Source organism: Bos indicus, chromosome 15 (genome assembly GCF_029378745.1).
Source record: "Bos indicus isolate NIAB-ARS_2022 breed Sahiwal x Tharparkar chromosome 15, NIAB-ARS_B.indTharparkar_mat_pri_1.0, whole genome shotgun sequence".
NCBI classification, from domain to species: domain Eukaryota; kingdom Metazoa; phylum Chordata; class Mammalia; order Artiodactyla; family Bovidae; genus Bos; species Bos indicus.
Genome location: NC_091774.1, coordinates 61,827,012 through 61,840,294, shown reverse-complemented (window position 1 = coordinate 61,840,294; position 13,283 = coordinate 61,827,012). Strand labels below are relative to the sequence as shown.

The 13,283-nt window shown below is 40.4% G+C and overlaps 1 protein-coding gene across 8 annotated transcripts in view; it reads left to right on the top strand.

Moving 5' to 3' along the window:
- The window catches only part of MPPED2 (metallophosphoesterase domain containing 2), a 211,395-nt gene that overhangs the window by 5,609 nt on the left and 192,503 nt on the right, over window positions 1-13,283 (top strand). For all 8 annotated transcript variants that reach the window (XM_019975562.2, XM_019975561.2, XM_019975555.2 and 5 more), the window contains exon 2: window positions 795-1,043. In XM_019975562.2, the coding sequence (XP_019831121.1) occupies window positions 916-1,043 (128 nt within the window). In that variant the 5' untranslated portion in view covers window positions 795-915. The remainder of the gene's footprint in view (window positions 1-794; window positions 1,044-13,283) is intronic.

Here is a 13,283-nt window from a genome sequence, read left to right as displayed (position 1 = left end):
TTCAAGCAGGAGTGAAGCGGTAGATTCCATGGCCACCCTTCTTTACTGCTCCTTCTGGTCTTCAAGAGGCTGGTAATGAATGCACCCAAAATGGTAATCCAAGCCTGGATGTGTTCAACTTTCCCCTGAGTAACTGGACGGTTTTAAGAACCTATGTTACATGTAGCAAGAAGGATTTGCCTTAACATAAAGTTCTTGGCTGGAATAGAATCCATATGTATACCGTGCTTTGAGTACCTATGTATTTTGGAACCACTGAAAAATTATATGTGATGTGTGCATATATTATGTGTGTATCATAGTTACACACAGGTATCTGTGATGAACACAGCATTTTAAATTTACATTTGGCATTGTGTTTTATGGCTGTGCTAAGCACTGAGGTTTCAAATTATTCTGTGACACCAACTTTGTACAGACCAAACGTTCCAATTAGCAGGGAAGGTTTGGAAGACTCTCCACTTCGAGCTCAAACCATTTATAGTTAGACACCATGGCAACTGTGGATGTGCCCTTCCGTAATTCACGTTAAGTGGCATAATTATAATTAAAGAGGAAATCTTAGTTTGAACACCATTGAAATGATTTGCTAGCAGCCAGCCGTGTCGTTTGGAGTGCCATGTCCATTCTGAAGTACGTGCTGGATGGAGAGTTGGGAAAGGTTTTGTCCACGAAGCGACCACACAGATTAAGATTTTTCCTGAACCAATTTCACATCCAGGTGTCACGTCTGACATTGTTTAGAACATCCTCTTTTTCTTTGTCCTCATTTTTTTTGTTTTGTTTTTTTCCAGAAACGCAGAGCAGTATTGATGAGTAGATCCTTGGGTTCAGAGGTTGGCTGAAACGCACCATGCCCACTTCCATCCTTCGCTCCGGAAAGTTGTGAATTGCTCATGCCTATAGAGAGGAAGGATGGCACATGGGATTCCTTCTCAAGGCAAAGTTACCATCACGGTGGATGAGTACAGCTCCAACCCCACCCAGGCATTCACGCACTACAACATCAACCAGAGCAGGTTCCAGCCGCCACATGTACATATGTAAGTATCGCTTGTGAACTTAAAAAAGTTAGCCATCAGGGAATTAGAAAGTCGCTAATGACTTGGAGAATAAAAGATGTAGGCTTCACCAAACAGATGGCTTATCTGTGGTTCCAAGTATGGCTCAGAGGAATCCTCTGCATCTGGGTAACGCTGAACGTTTCCAGAGTATGTACAGTCGACCATAATTTGCTATTAGATCTTTAGAGCCCTCAAGGGCTTGCCTACATTTTGTGGATAACAACAGAGAGGTTCAGATATTCACCTGATGTCACACAGCTGATTTTGGCAGATTCCCGACCCCTAGTTCAGTTCGGATTTACCTTGCATTGCTTGCTTCCCTGATGAAATGTCCTTAACATTTCTGTAGTTTTTTTCCCCGCTATAACTCACCCCACCAGCCCTTTACATTCAGCTGGGAAATAGGCCTAATTGGGACTAACTGTCCAGCCACTGCTAAATCTGTTGTCTTGCCTGTTGCTCGTAGAACGTGTGCAGCATGCTGCTGGATTTGAACAATATGGGGAACAAAGGATTAAGGACAGTGGGTTCCAGGAATTGTACTTTTCCCTCACTCCCTCATACTTTTTATTTAAGCCCTGTCTCGGTTTAAACTGTTTAAGGAACAAAGTGCGGGAGAAATCCAGAGGCAAGGATTTTGCAGCACCTGGGTGCGCACCAGCTTTTTTTTCTGTTCCTCTGCTACAGGATGTGCTGGGCTTTCAGCAGGAGGGGCAAAAGGTCACCATCTCCCTTGTTTATTCAAGGCCTGGTGCTCATTCTCTATTAGACCCTTCCAATGTCTAACATGAGTCTTTCATGGTAGGACTAAACCCCTTTGAAAAGCATTGTATAGTCAAGAGAGAAAGGAGGTTAGGGATCTGTTGACTGATTTTGCCATTCCTGGCAAAATTGAACTCGGGGCATGTCCAAGTCACAAGCTCTTTTTTTAAAAGTAATTGTTTTATTTGGGCATTAAAAAAAAAACAACCCAGTAAGTCCACCTCCCTCCCACCACCAACACAGACACACACACAGATACATGCAACCCCCTCCTCAAATTTACAAACACTAACCAAACACAAAGATCTTTCTCTTGACTGCCTGGGTATTGTCATAAGTACTAGGATGTTACTTTGCAAGTTTGCATATTCTGTAGAGCTCCTCAATTATCTATGATAGGATTTCTGCAAAAAAAAAAAAAAAGAAGAAATAGAGAAATCCTTGCAAATGGTTAATGCTAAACTATTTCTAAGATTTTTATACTCTCTTTAAATCAGGATATGTTCATAATAATGAAGGTTTCTTGGTTTTAAGGAAAAGTTTTTAAGGGAAAGACTTTTCTTTGTTAAAATGGCTTTTCTGAATACTAACTGTGTGTTAATTTCAAATATTCCTTTTATTCTTCTGCTTCTAATAATTGCTTTTCCTTCAAATATGTTATAGAATGTGTGTAAACTGGACTTAGGAATCCTTGAGCTCTGCTTTGCTGGTGTAACATTTCTATTAAAGAATGGCACAGCACTTTGTGGATTTTTGTTTCCTTCCAGGCAAAAGAAAGTATGTTTTGCCCCAGATTCCTTGGAAAACGACTGACAGGGAATCTCAGCTTAGTCTTTGCTTGTTTGTAGCCCTAAGATTCCACTGGTGAGCTGTGAATGCACAATGATATTTTAAAAATCATGTAGCCTTAGAACTGATGTACATGGTCTAGCCATGAAAAATTTGAAGGATCAGATTATACCTTTTATGAAAACAAGCCTTGAAAAGTGGAGTTTGCAGTGGCGGCTTGGACAGTTGTGTAGCCCTCTTACCCGACTTCTGCCCTGGGAGTAGTAGTTCTTCCACGGTTAACTCCAGGTGCCCTTGGCACCTTCATCACCCATGAGCAAGGGCGCAGGTGGAGGGCTTCCCACCTACACCTTTTGTTCCAGCCACGCATGTTGGCACCCCGTGGGCCTTTCTGTCTTGGTGCCATTGCCTTCACTGTTTCTCACAGCTGAGACGCTCACATTTCAGCTCTGCTGAGAGTCAATTCTTGGCCCTCTGCATCTAGGAAACCTCTTCTGTCTTCCCCAGTCCAGAGTGACTGTGCCCATCCATCCCCCACCCTCCACCGACATGACATTTTCATCACTTGGTGTTTTCCTCCAACCAGACCACCTCCATTTTTATTCTTCTCTGTTTCTCTCTTACCCCTCCGTTCTCCCTACCTTCTCTCAAACGATATCATTCTTTTTTTAAAATACTGGGGCAGGTTTGTTTTATTAAAAACAGTTTTTAACATTTATTTATTTGTTTGCTGTGCTGGGTCTTGGTTGTGTCACGTGGGCTCCTCAGTCTTCACTGAGGCACGTGAGGATCTTTAGTTGTGGCACTGTGGCATGTGGAATCCAGTTCCCGGACCGGGCATCGAACCCAGACCCCTGCGTTGGGAGCATGGAGTCTTAACCACTAGACCACCAGGAAAGTCCTGTATCATTCATTTCTTTTTCAAGGCAAGGATTGAGCAGGTGACAGGTGTTTAGAAATATTGACTGATCACTTGATTGATCCATGGATTTGATTGTGCATTGTGTTGAAAAATTGTGATTGAGATTTGGAGATGTTCATTGGGATCTCTGACCAGTCTTAACACTCAGTGTTGTTTGAAAGAAGGTACACATTATCAAGATGCTGGCCAACCTTTTCCTTGACCTTTCTTTTCCATGCTTGGTCCCCTAGCACAGAGACCAGCCCATACTGGGCATTCAGATTTTTTGGTTAAATATGATCATGTTATATCTAAAAAGATTGCCCAGGGTCTAAATAGAAACCTAAATTGGCTGGAAAATACCTATAAAATATTTAGTCTAAAATTTCTTCAGTTTTTCTAAATTTTTAACATGTCATAGTTAAAACACAAAAGAGCTCTACTCCTCTCCCTGAAGGTATTTTGTCTTTTCTTCTTGAATAGTTGCTCATTTATTTTGCATGAGTTTCTTAGAACATTGGCTTTCCTTTTGCACTTACAACTGACGTCTGTGGAGACCCATGACAGATCGCCTGGATTGAAGTTACAGTGCTGATCCGTAAAGTGAGCTTTTTCTTTCAGGAAACCTAGTTGAGGTTTAGTTAACTTGTTTAAGAAATAGTTCACTTCCTATTTAATTAGTTTGTCGCACCTTAGCTTTGTGACCCATCTTGGACAATTTACCTTCTCTCTTAGTAAATGTAAACATTTGCACCAAATGATAGATATGAACCCTTTTAGCTCTGACATACCAAGATTAAGATTGCAGTTAGGACATTTATTTGCAGGATGTGCTGTGAGGGGAACACCCATGCGTAAGACCCAGTTCCCATCTTCATAACCTCATCATTGATTTCAAAGCTGTCAGTTCAACTGGCATTAAGGGTTTACCACATGGTCCTGGTTTGGTTTCACTTGGGAGTTCTGAACAGGTTGTCACCAGGCCTTCTAGGAATCACTGGTCTGCATCTCTGCCTGTGATGTAGGGAAGTTTTTTTTTTTTTTTTTTTTAAAGAAAGCAATCCCATATGACCTTGGGAAAGAAAATTAAAGCACAGCTGAAGTTGACAGGGCAGAATTGAACCCAGAATTTCTTATCCAGATTCTTAAAGATACTGATAGATGTGATGGTTGAAAACCAGCAATTAACAGGGCTTCATTTTTCTACAGCCCTGTCATGTTCCCAAGCAGAATGCTATTTAGTATTTTTAATGATGAAACTTATTTAGTATTTTCAGTGAGGGTAGGAGAAGGTGCTCAAGGAATCAGTGTAGATCTCAAAACACCAACAAGATTTTGTATGTTTTACATTGTCTGAGGCCTAATTAAGTACTGTAAAACATCTTTAGTAAGGTATCTAACCATATCTGTTTTTGCATCAAAAGTCACCCTTCAGTCCCTTGCAAACCAGGATGATTGGCTACCCTATTGAGGTTAATTCCTCACTTTTTTCTTTCAAGATTGGTTGCTAGGAAGCTCAAATTAAATTTTATTTTCAGTTTTGGACACTTTGTACTTTCTTGTCCATGGCTTTAGTTGCCAACACCCCTGGAATCTTACTTAACTCTTTTTCTTTTACATTTGTTTTGAGGAGGCAGGGTAGTATAGTGGTCTGTGTCACCAGTGGAATTAGATTGTTGGATTTAAAACCTGGTTGCATGACTTACTAGCTGCATAACCAACTGTGGAGAAGTGTATTAACTTCCCTTTTTTCCCATCTCTAAAATATAGATGATAAAAGTAGCACCTATCTCCAAAGGTTCTTGTGAAGGTTAAAAACATTATTATCTGTAAAGCTTTTAGAGGAATGCTTAGTATATAGTCTGTACTCAATAATTGTTAACTCTTCTCATAGATGATTGTTTTATTGATTCTGCACTTTATTATTCTGTCTCAGTTCATTTTGAAAATTAGTGGAGTATAGATAAATGGATAAATAAGAAAATCACTGGTAAGTTTTGTCCTGTCTTCCTCAAGGAGTCATTACTAGCAAACTTGTCCTACGCTTAGTTGCTCAGTCATGTCTGCGACCCATTGGACTGTAGCCCAACAGGTTCCTCTGTCCATGGGCTTTTTCAGGCAAGAATACTGGAGTGAATTACCATTTCTTTTTCCAGGGGATCTTCCCAACCCAGGTATCAAACCCACATCTCCTGTGTCTCCTGCATGGCAGGTGGATTCTTTACCCGCTGAGCCATCGGGGAACCCGTAGTAGCAAACTTGGCTGGGTGTAATTTTTAGCTGTCAATGTTGGAAGGTGCCCTGACTTCTTTTTTAAAATTTTTTCATTTTTAAAATTTTTTACTGAAATATAGTTGACTTGCAAAATTGTATTAGTTTCAGATATACAACATAGTAATTCTATATTTTTATACTTTATATTCCACATAAAGTTATTATAAAATATTGGCTATATTCCCAGTGCTCTATATTGCATTCTTGTAGTTTATCTATTTTATATCAATAGTTTGCACCTCTCAATCACCCACACCTGTTTTGCCCCTCCCTCTGCCTCTCACCAGCAGTCTGTTCTCTGTCTGTGTTTCTGTTTTACTATATTTGTCCTTTTATGTTTTAGATGCCACATGTAAGTGAAAATGTATAGTATTTGTCTTCCTCTGTGCCCTGACTTAGTGCCTGTTGGGATGTCTCACCTACCTTGAGTTATTCATGGGTTTGTCAGCCCCAAGGGGACAAGGAATCTGGAGAGCTGAGTGTTGTCACCTGATTTTTCCCTGTAGAATCATAGTGGCCTGCATTCACTTGTGCTAGTCTCAAGCCTTCGTAGCCCTATCAGTGTCTGAGGCTCTGTACCTATGGCTGAGGTTAAAACAGAAGCATTAAGTCAGTCAGTCAGTTTAGTTGTTCAGTCGTGTCCGACTCTTTGTGACCCCACGGACCAGACCGCAGCACACCAGGCTTCCCTATCCATCACCAACTCCCGGAACTTGCTCAAACTCGTGTCCACCAAGTCAGTGATGCTATCCAACCATCTCATCCTCTGTCGTCCCCTTCTCCTCATGCCTTCAATCTTTCCCAGCATCACGGTCTTTTCCAGTGAGTCAGTTCTTCACATCAGGTGGCCAAAGTATTGGAGCTTCAGTTTCAGCATCAGTCCGTCCAATGAACACTCAGGACTGATCTCCTTTAGGATGGACTGGTTGGATCTCCTTGCAGTCCAAGGGACTCTCAAGAGTCTTCTCCAACACCACAGTTCAAAAGCATCAATTCTTTGGCACTCAGCTCTGTTTATAGTCCAACTCTTACATCCATACATGACTACTGGAAAAACCATAGCTTTGACTAGATGGACCTTAGTGGTTAAAATAGAAGCCTTAAGAGTTAACTGGATTTAACCAGGACTGAGTACAAATGGTATAGCTTGAGCTGGGGAATGAGGACAGTGTTCACACGGTTGCTGATAATGTGGTGTGAAGTCAGAGATCTCTATCCGAAAGCTGATCTCACTAGTTGCTGGCTTGGCTAGGTGATGATGGGCTGGATTACTGAACTTCTATCTTCTCATCTGTAAAATGGGTTCAATGACTCTCTAAGATGGTTGTCAGCGTTACTTGAGATGATGTATATGACATAGTGCCCAGAAGATAGCATTGGTAAATAAATGCTGTGATCATACTTCTGGTCTTGTCCAGTAGCTGGTGAGCATGAAGTGTTAACATCTTTTTTTTTCCTGAACTGCTTGTGTGAAACTTGACAAGTCCAATTTGTCCTTGTTGCTTTGTTGCATTTTAGAGCATCTGTCAGTGTTTGCTTGGGCATTGCTAATCAGAAATGGTCTGAAGCTTTTAGGGTATCCTGGTGATCATCCCATGCCGAATTCTTACAAGATTTTGTTTGTCTAATCTCAAGTTTTATTCTTAAGTGGTAGGAAATAAATATTTATTTCAGGTCTATATTAGTTATCCTTGGCACTTCCGAGGTGGCAGAGTGGTAAAGAATCCACCTGCCAGTGCAAGAGATGCTTGGGACACAAGTTTGATCCCCGGGTCGGGAAGATTCCGATGAAGTAGGAAATGCCAACCCACTCCAGTATTCTTGCCTGAAAAATCCCAAGGACAAAATAGCCTGGTAAGCTACAGTCCATGGAGTCACAAAGAGTCAGACACAACTGAGCGACTAAACACAATAGGTATCCTTAGATATAAGAAGAAAGTTACAGAAGAGTGTACAGAAGTGCCATTTGGTTAAAAAAAAATCTCAAAATGTGTAAAAAGATAAATATCAACATTATTGGGGATTCTGTAGGGAATAAATTTACAAATAAATTTAGGGGAGGGAATGATAGGTAAAGATCTTAACACTTTTTTATTTTATATACTTTCGTCTATTTTATAAGAATTCTATAATGCTTTTATGATTAAAAAAACATTTAGTTAAAGAATGATAAACATGTGATTTGTCTGCAGTCCCTTCTGCTTTTAGTTAGCAAGATTTGCGTTGAAGGCTCACTCTCATGTAAATCTGCTTTCTTTGGGCCCAGCTTCCTTGGGTGGTACCTTCTTCTGTTCTGTGTTGTAATCCAGGTAGAGACCAAAGGCTGTTTCTTGGTTCAGTGTCATTCAGCTTGCTCCTCTATGTGAAGATGTGAGGCCATAGATGCTGCTGACTTCTTAGCATCTAATAGAGGGACATCTATTTAAGAAATGCTGTCAAGTTCATTTTTGGAAGCCAGAAAAGTGTACAGTATCGATAAATAAAGAGCTTGCTGTCGCAGATGACTTGACAGTATTTCAGGGAACCTGGATTCTGGTCCTGTCTTGGTCACTAATTAGGTCTGTGATCCTGAGCAAGTTGAGCGTCTTTGAATTTCAAGTTCCTCACCAGCTGTTGCACTCGATGCACTTTAGCATCATTCCTTCCTACCCTGGCCGTCTAGGGTTTCCTCTTTTCTTCTCTTTCCTTTAGTCTGTTTGAAATAAAGAACAATAATCCCTCATCATTAGTGATATTCTGTAGGGAAAGACTACATAGTGAGACATCACGGGGATACACTGGAGGAGAAGACCAGTGACTCCCCACCTCGCATAGGGAGGAAGAGGAGTATCAATGAATGAGTGATTGTCTGGGGCTCTGTAAAATTACACAGTACTCACAAGGTAGAGATTCATTCTTTGTCGAAGAGCTGGGTTGCATTAGCTGTGTGGAAAAAAAAAAAATTCTAAACATTTTTCTCTTGGTAAGCCGCTTTCTCATTCTCATTACAAATTTATCACTGGCCTGCACATTAGCATGGCCATAATTTTTGTTAATGTTTTCAATCTGAAATTCATCTTGGAGATGCTGAATGGCCCTTTTGGTTTGTGCTCATGTACAAACACAGGGTGTTTTTTCTTTTCCTCTCTCATTTCTTTTAAAAAATAAGTTCTTTTTCCTGTTATGCTCCCTGAGGGTACTGGTCTCGTGGTCCATGACAGTTTAGGCTTCATTTCAGAACTGACTTTTTTCCTATCCCGTTGATTTCTTTGCTTTTAAAAGGCAACCTGAAATAAGATTTTTTTTTTTTTTTTTGTCCCATATGGATTTGTCCTTAGAAATTTAGCTGTATGTTGCATAACTAGGTAGTTTTGTTTGTTTTTGGTTCCTTGACTCTCTGGAAGGGTAAAGAATTTTGACAAAGCCGATTCTTTCTACTATGGTATGCCTGGATTTCAAATCCTGAAACAGTTACCTACTTTTATAGAGAGAAAAGATTCATACGAAAAGTGTGGCTACAGTCAGTGGATTGGCATATCCTGAAACTGGGCAATTCTTAATCACCTCTCCTTATGGATTAAATTTATCTCCTGATCTGAGTACAATTTTTAAAAAACATTGTTTTGATAAAAATAGACAAAAATGACAAGACTAGCTAACCAGGAAAGGAGTACTATAATAGGGAGTCTGTATTTGAAACATATTAATTTCAATTCTAAGATTTAGAGCCTGTGAAGATGTAGATTTTAAGATATGAAAACAAAGCTAATAATTAAATCTGCCACCTCTAGTATAACAAGCTCTAGGTAGTTCTGAACTGTTTCAAAAAGGAGAAAAAACTCACCGAGTCTCAGAATGTGTGCATCAGCTTGTTTTTCATCTTCTTCGGTGTTTTCTTCGCTCTCTCCTTCCCATGTCTCCTTCCCTTTTAGACTTACCTGGCATCCTGGAAACTGGGTGTTTCTGTAGCTATCCTGGCATAATTAGGCTATTATTTAAATATCAGTGTGGACAAAATTGCCACGATTTTCCAGACCACCATGTTAGTCTGCCTTTTTTTTTTTTTTAATGTAAAAAGTACACTTAAAGGCTTTGTCTGTGTAGAAACACTAACTTTGCAAAGAGGAAACTTTGTTGAATTTATTGGCCTTTGCAGTATTTGGATCTGCATATTTTTCTTTTTCTTTGGCTTTGAAGATTTTTTTTCCTTCAGTTTGTCCCTGTAAAAGGGTAAAATGTATGCAAATAAGAAAATGTGTTGTCTTGCAGGCTTTTAATTTTTTTTTCCTTTACCACACATCAAGAATATACACTCTAGTTGGTTTAAATTTTCATGTTTTATATTAAATAGCAAAGCTCTTGACACTAGTTGAAAAAAAAACAAAACAGAAAAACACTAGCACCATTTAATAGAGCAAAGAGGTAAATTTTCAGAACTTGTTAGTATTGAGCTTTAAAATTTCACGTGAGAATTAAACCCTTCTTGAGGTTCATTTGTCGGCAGTGGCTTCCTTACAAGATTGTGGTGCCCTACCACCATAACATGAACTCTACTCAAATCCATTTATTTCTTTGAATAGACAGTCTCTGAAACCTTCCAGCTAAAAGATTTGATAATTCTCCAATTGGAAGGAAAATATCTTTTCTCATCTTTCGGTGGACTATTTTGGCATTTCTGCTGATTGGCTAAGAAAAGCGGTTTACTTGTGGTATTTAGTTTTAGGTATTTGGGCCACAGACCAAGTTTCAAACCGTTTACATATTGTACACTTAGTTTAAAATGTGTTTTGCCCAAAGACTTAAAACTGAAATTAAGAAAAAAAAAAAGGTAAAGTCTCCCACCAGCTAAGCAGCCTCAGCATGTTTCTCTAATTTCCTGAGTTAGCCTTTTGCTATAACATGGACCTTCTACCAGCTCTGATTTGGTCCTGAGTTTTGGAAAAATTTCCCCCTTTTGTTTCATTTTGCTTTGCCTTAAGATTTCACTTAAGACTTCAGAGATAACCACAGAAGCCTGTCAAACTGTATGAGGCATTTTTTAATAATCACAGATATTTTTTAATAATCACAGATACCCGTTGCTCTTAGTTTTGCCTTATATTTAATATTCCATTTTTTAAAAAGTACCAACTTTTGTACATTGGTCCTGCTAGGGTGTGGAGGAAATATAATGAGGAGATAACATGTTTTATGGAGAAGAGGGAAAGTAGTGGTATATGTGAAGAAGAGAGAGGAAAGGAGAGGGAGGGCCTGGCAGGTATATTATTAGATTCTAACTCTTTCTTGCAGTTATGATGTCCCTGGCCTTGGGCTTGACTTGAATGCCAGGAGTATGTCAGCACATCCCTGAACATCAGTCAGCGGGGAGATAAGACAAATTTCACCTTGGGTTTTTAGGGTATGCATGCCAACTCTACATACCAATGAATCCAGCATTTGAAAGGATCAGAATCGAAATTTTTGATACACTGACCTGTGTTGATCCCTGAGACAGAACAATTTGTTAGACTTTTTTGAGTAACTCAGAAGTTTAGGTTTGTGTTTCAATGTTAAAAAAAAAAAATCCATTTGAGAAATAGTGAACCATGAACTGGTTTTTGAGAAATGTAAAAATATCTGAAATGTCAGCTGCCCAAGGTCTGCCCTCTGTTAGTCTCTAGGAGACTTACCGTGTGTTGTGCTTGATTCTGACTTTCACAGTTAACTTGTCTTCACTTTGTTCCTGACCCTCACATTTTGGGCACAGCTGGATGCCCTGAAACCTATTTTGTCTCCACCAGCTTAGAGTAAAGAAGAATGAGGAGGGGGGATGTCTTTGGGAAGAACTGACAGACTAGGAAGGAGGTATTAACTCCTGAAGGATATTAATTCCTAATTCTTCCATAGTGCAGTTCAAAGAAGACTCTCTTCCCCCTCCATGTGAAATAGAAAAGCACAGGTAGGTGTCCTTTTCCTTACAGAAGAGTGAGTCTAGTACCACCCCCTCGTCGGCTGACGCCCTTGAGAATTCAGAAGGGAAATAGCAACCACGTGGGAGGTGGTTGGCCCCCGTGTCCCTGCCCCTCGGTGCTGGATGGCTGGCCTGTTTTGCATCTCTCCATCTCGACCCCTCCGCCACATTAATGGCAGCCGGCACGCTCCACTGTTTATCTTGGAATTCGATACCATCATCTTGGCAACCAAACTGGGACCTTTACTGCTCACATTGTTTGTCATTTGTTGTTAATTATCTGTTACCATAAATTCTGCACTTTGAGAAAAAAAGGAATGTTTTGAAATATTTCCTCCCAACATGTAAGTGGAGCTTCATTTTCTGTGGACAAAAGAAGGGGGAAAAAATCAGCTCTTTTGGGAACTGGTTTCAGGGGATTCAAATGCCCAGGTTTTTCAGACCAGCTGGGTTTGTTCTTGCTAATGTGGCCAGGATTTGCAGCAAAGGAACCTTTGCAATTTAGGAATGGCCTGTATTGGTGAGAGGTACCCCCTTTTGAGGAAAAAAAACAAACAAACTTTACATAGGGAGTTGTGCTTTTATTGCAGTCTCTTGGTGCATAATTGTGTGTTGCGTTCTGTGCGAGAGCCTGTTCCCCACAGTGGATTTCTTGCTTTCAAAGGTTATTAAGACAGAGCAGTCCAAAGTGGAAAGTAGCTTCTGCTTACCTGCCTTTATGAGGTGTTTATTTTGTCAAGTGTAGAACTAAAATGAGCTTTCTGGCCATTAGGAGATTTTAGTCACGCCCCACACTCTGCAGGGAGGGCTGTGTCACCTTATAAACAAACAGCACTGCTTTGAGAGGTGCTCTACCACGGGCTGCTGGAATCACCGCTGGACTTAACAAAGCAGTCAGCAGAACAGGAGACCAAAGAATGCATGAGTGTATTTTGGAGAGGAGAGTATGGGAGTGGAGTGGTTGTTGCTAAGCAGAAATCTAGGCACAGTCAAAGATATAAAAACTGCTATCATTTAAGAAGTTCCCCAGAAGTATGTCCATAATCCTGGCTGTCTACCCAGGTGCCCCTTCTGTGTGTTCACTTACAGACTCCGCTCCTAGAATCTCATCTTTACTGTGGTCACAGATCATAATATATGCGCCCATAGGTAATGGTGGAGGTTATATTAGATGATGCTTAGTACAGAATAAGGCACTTAGCACTGTGTCCCAATGCTCCGTGCCTGGTAAATATTGTTATTAATACCGTTGTTTACCAGGATCGTACCCACAGTGTCAACACTTGAACTTCAGCAGGGTTTTAATGGTGCCACGTGGCTCATCCTTCACCATCAGTTTTTTGGTTGCCGTGAAGCTGGGTGTGTCTTCTGTTCTTGTTGAGAAGTTTTATTTGTCTCAGTACTTTTCAAGTATTTAGGGTAGCACTGTCTCCCAAGGGATTCCCACAAGGGGAGGGAGGGATTGAGTCTTTGTTAACCTGCTGATAGCCAGGGGCACAGACTTAATGAACACTGATCGCAGCTCCGGTCTGCTGCTTTGGACAGTGTAGCTCTTGGTGATGTG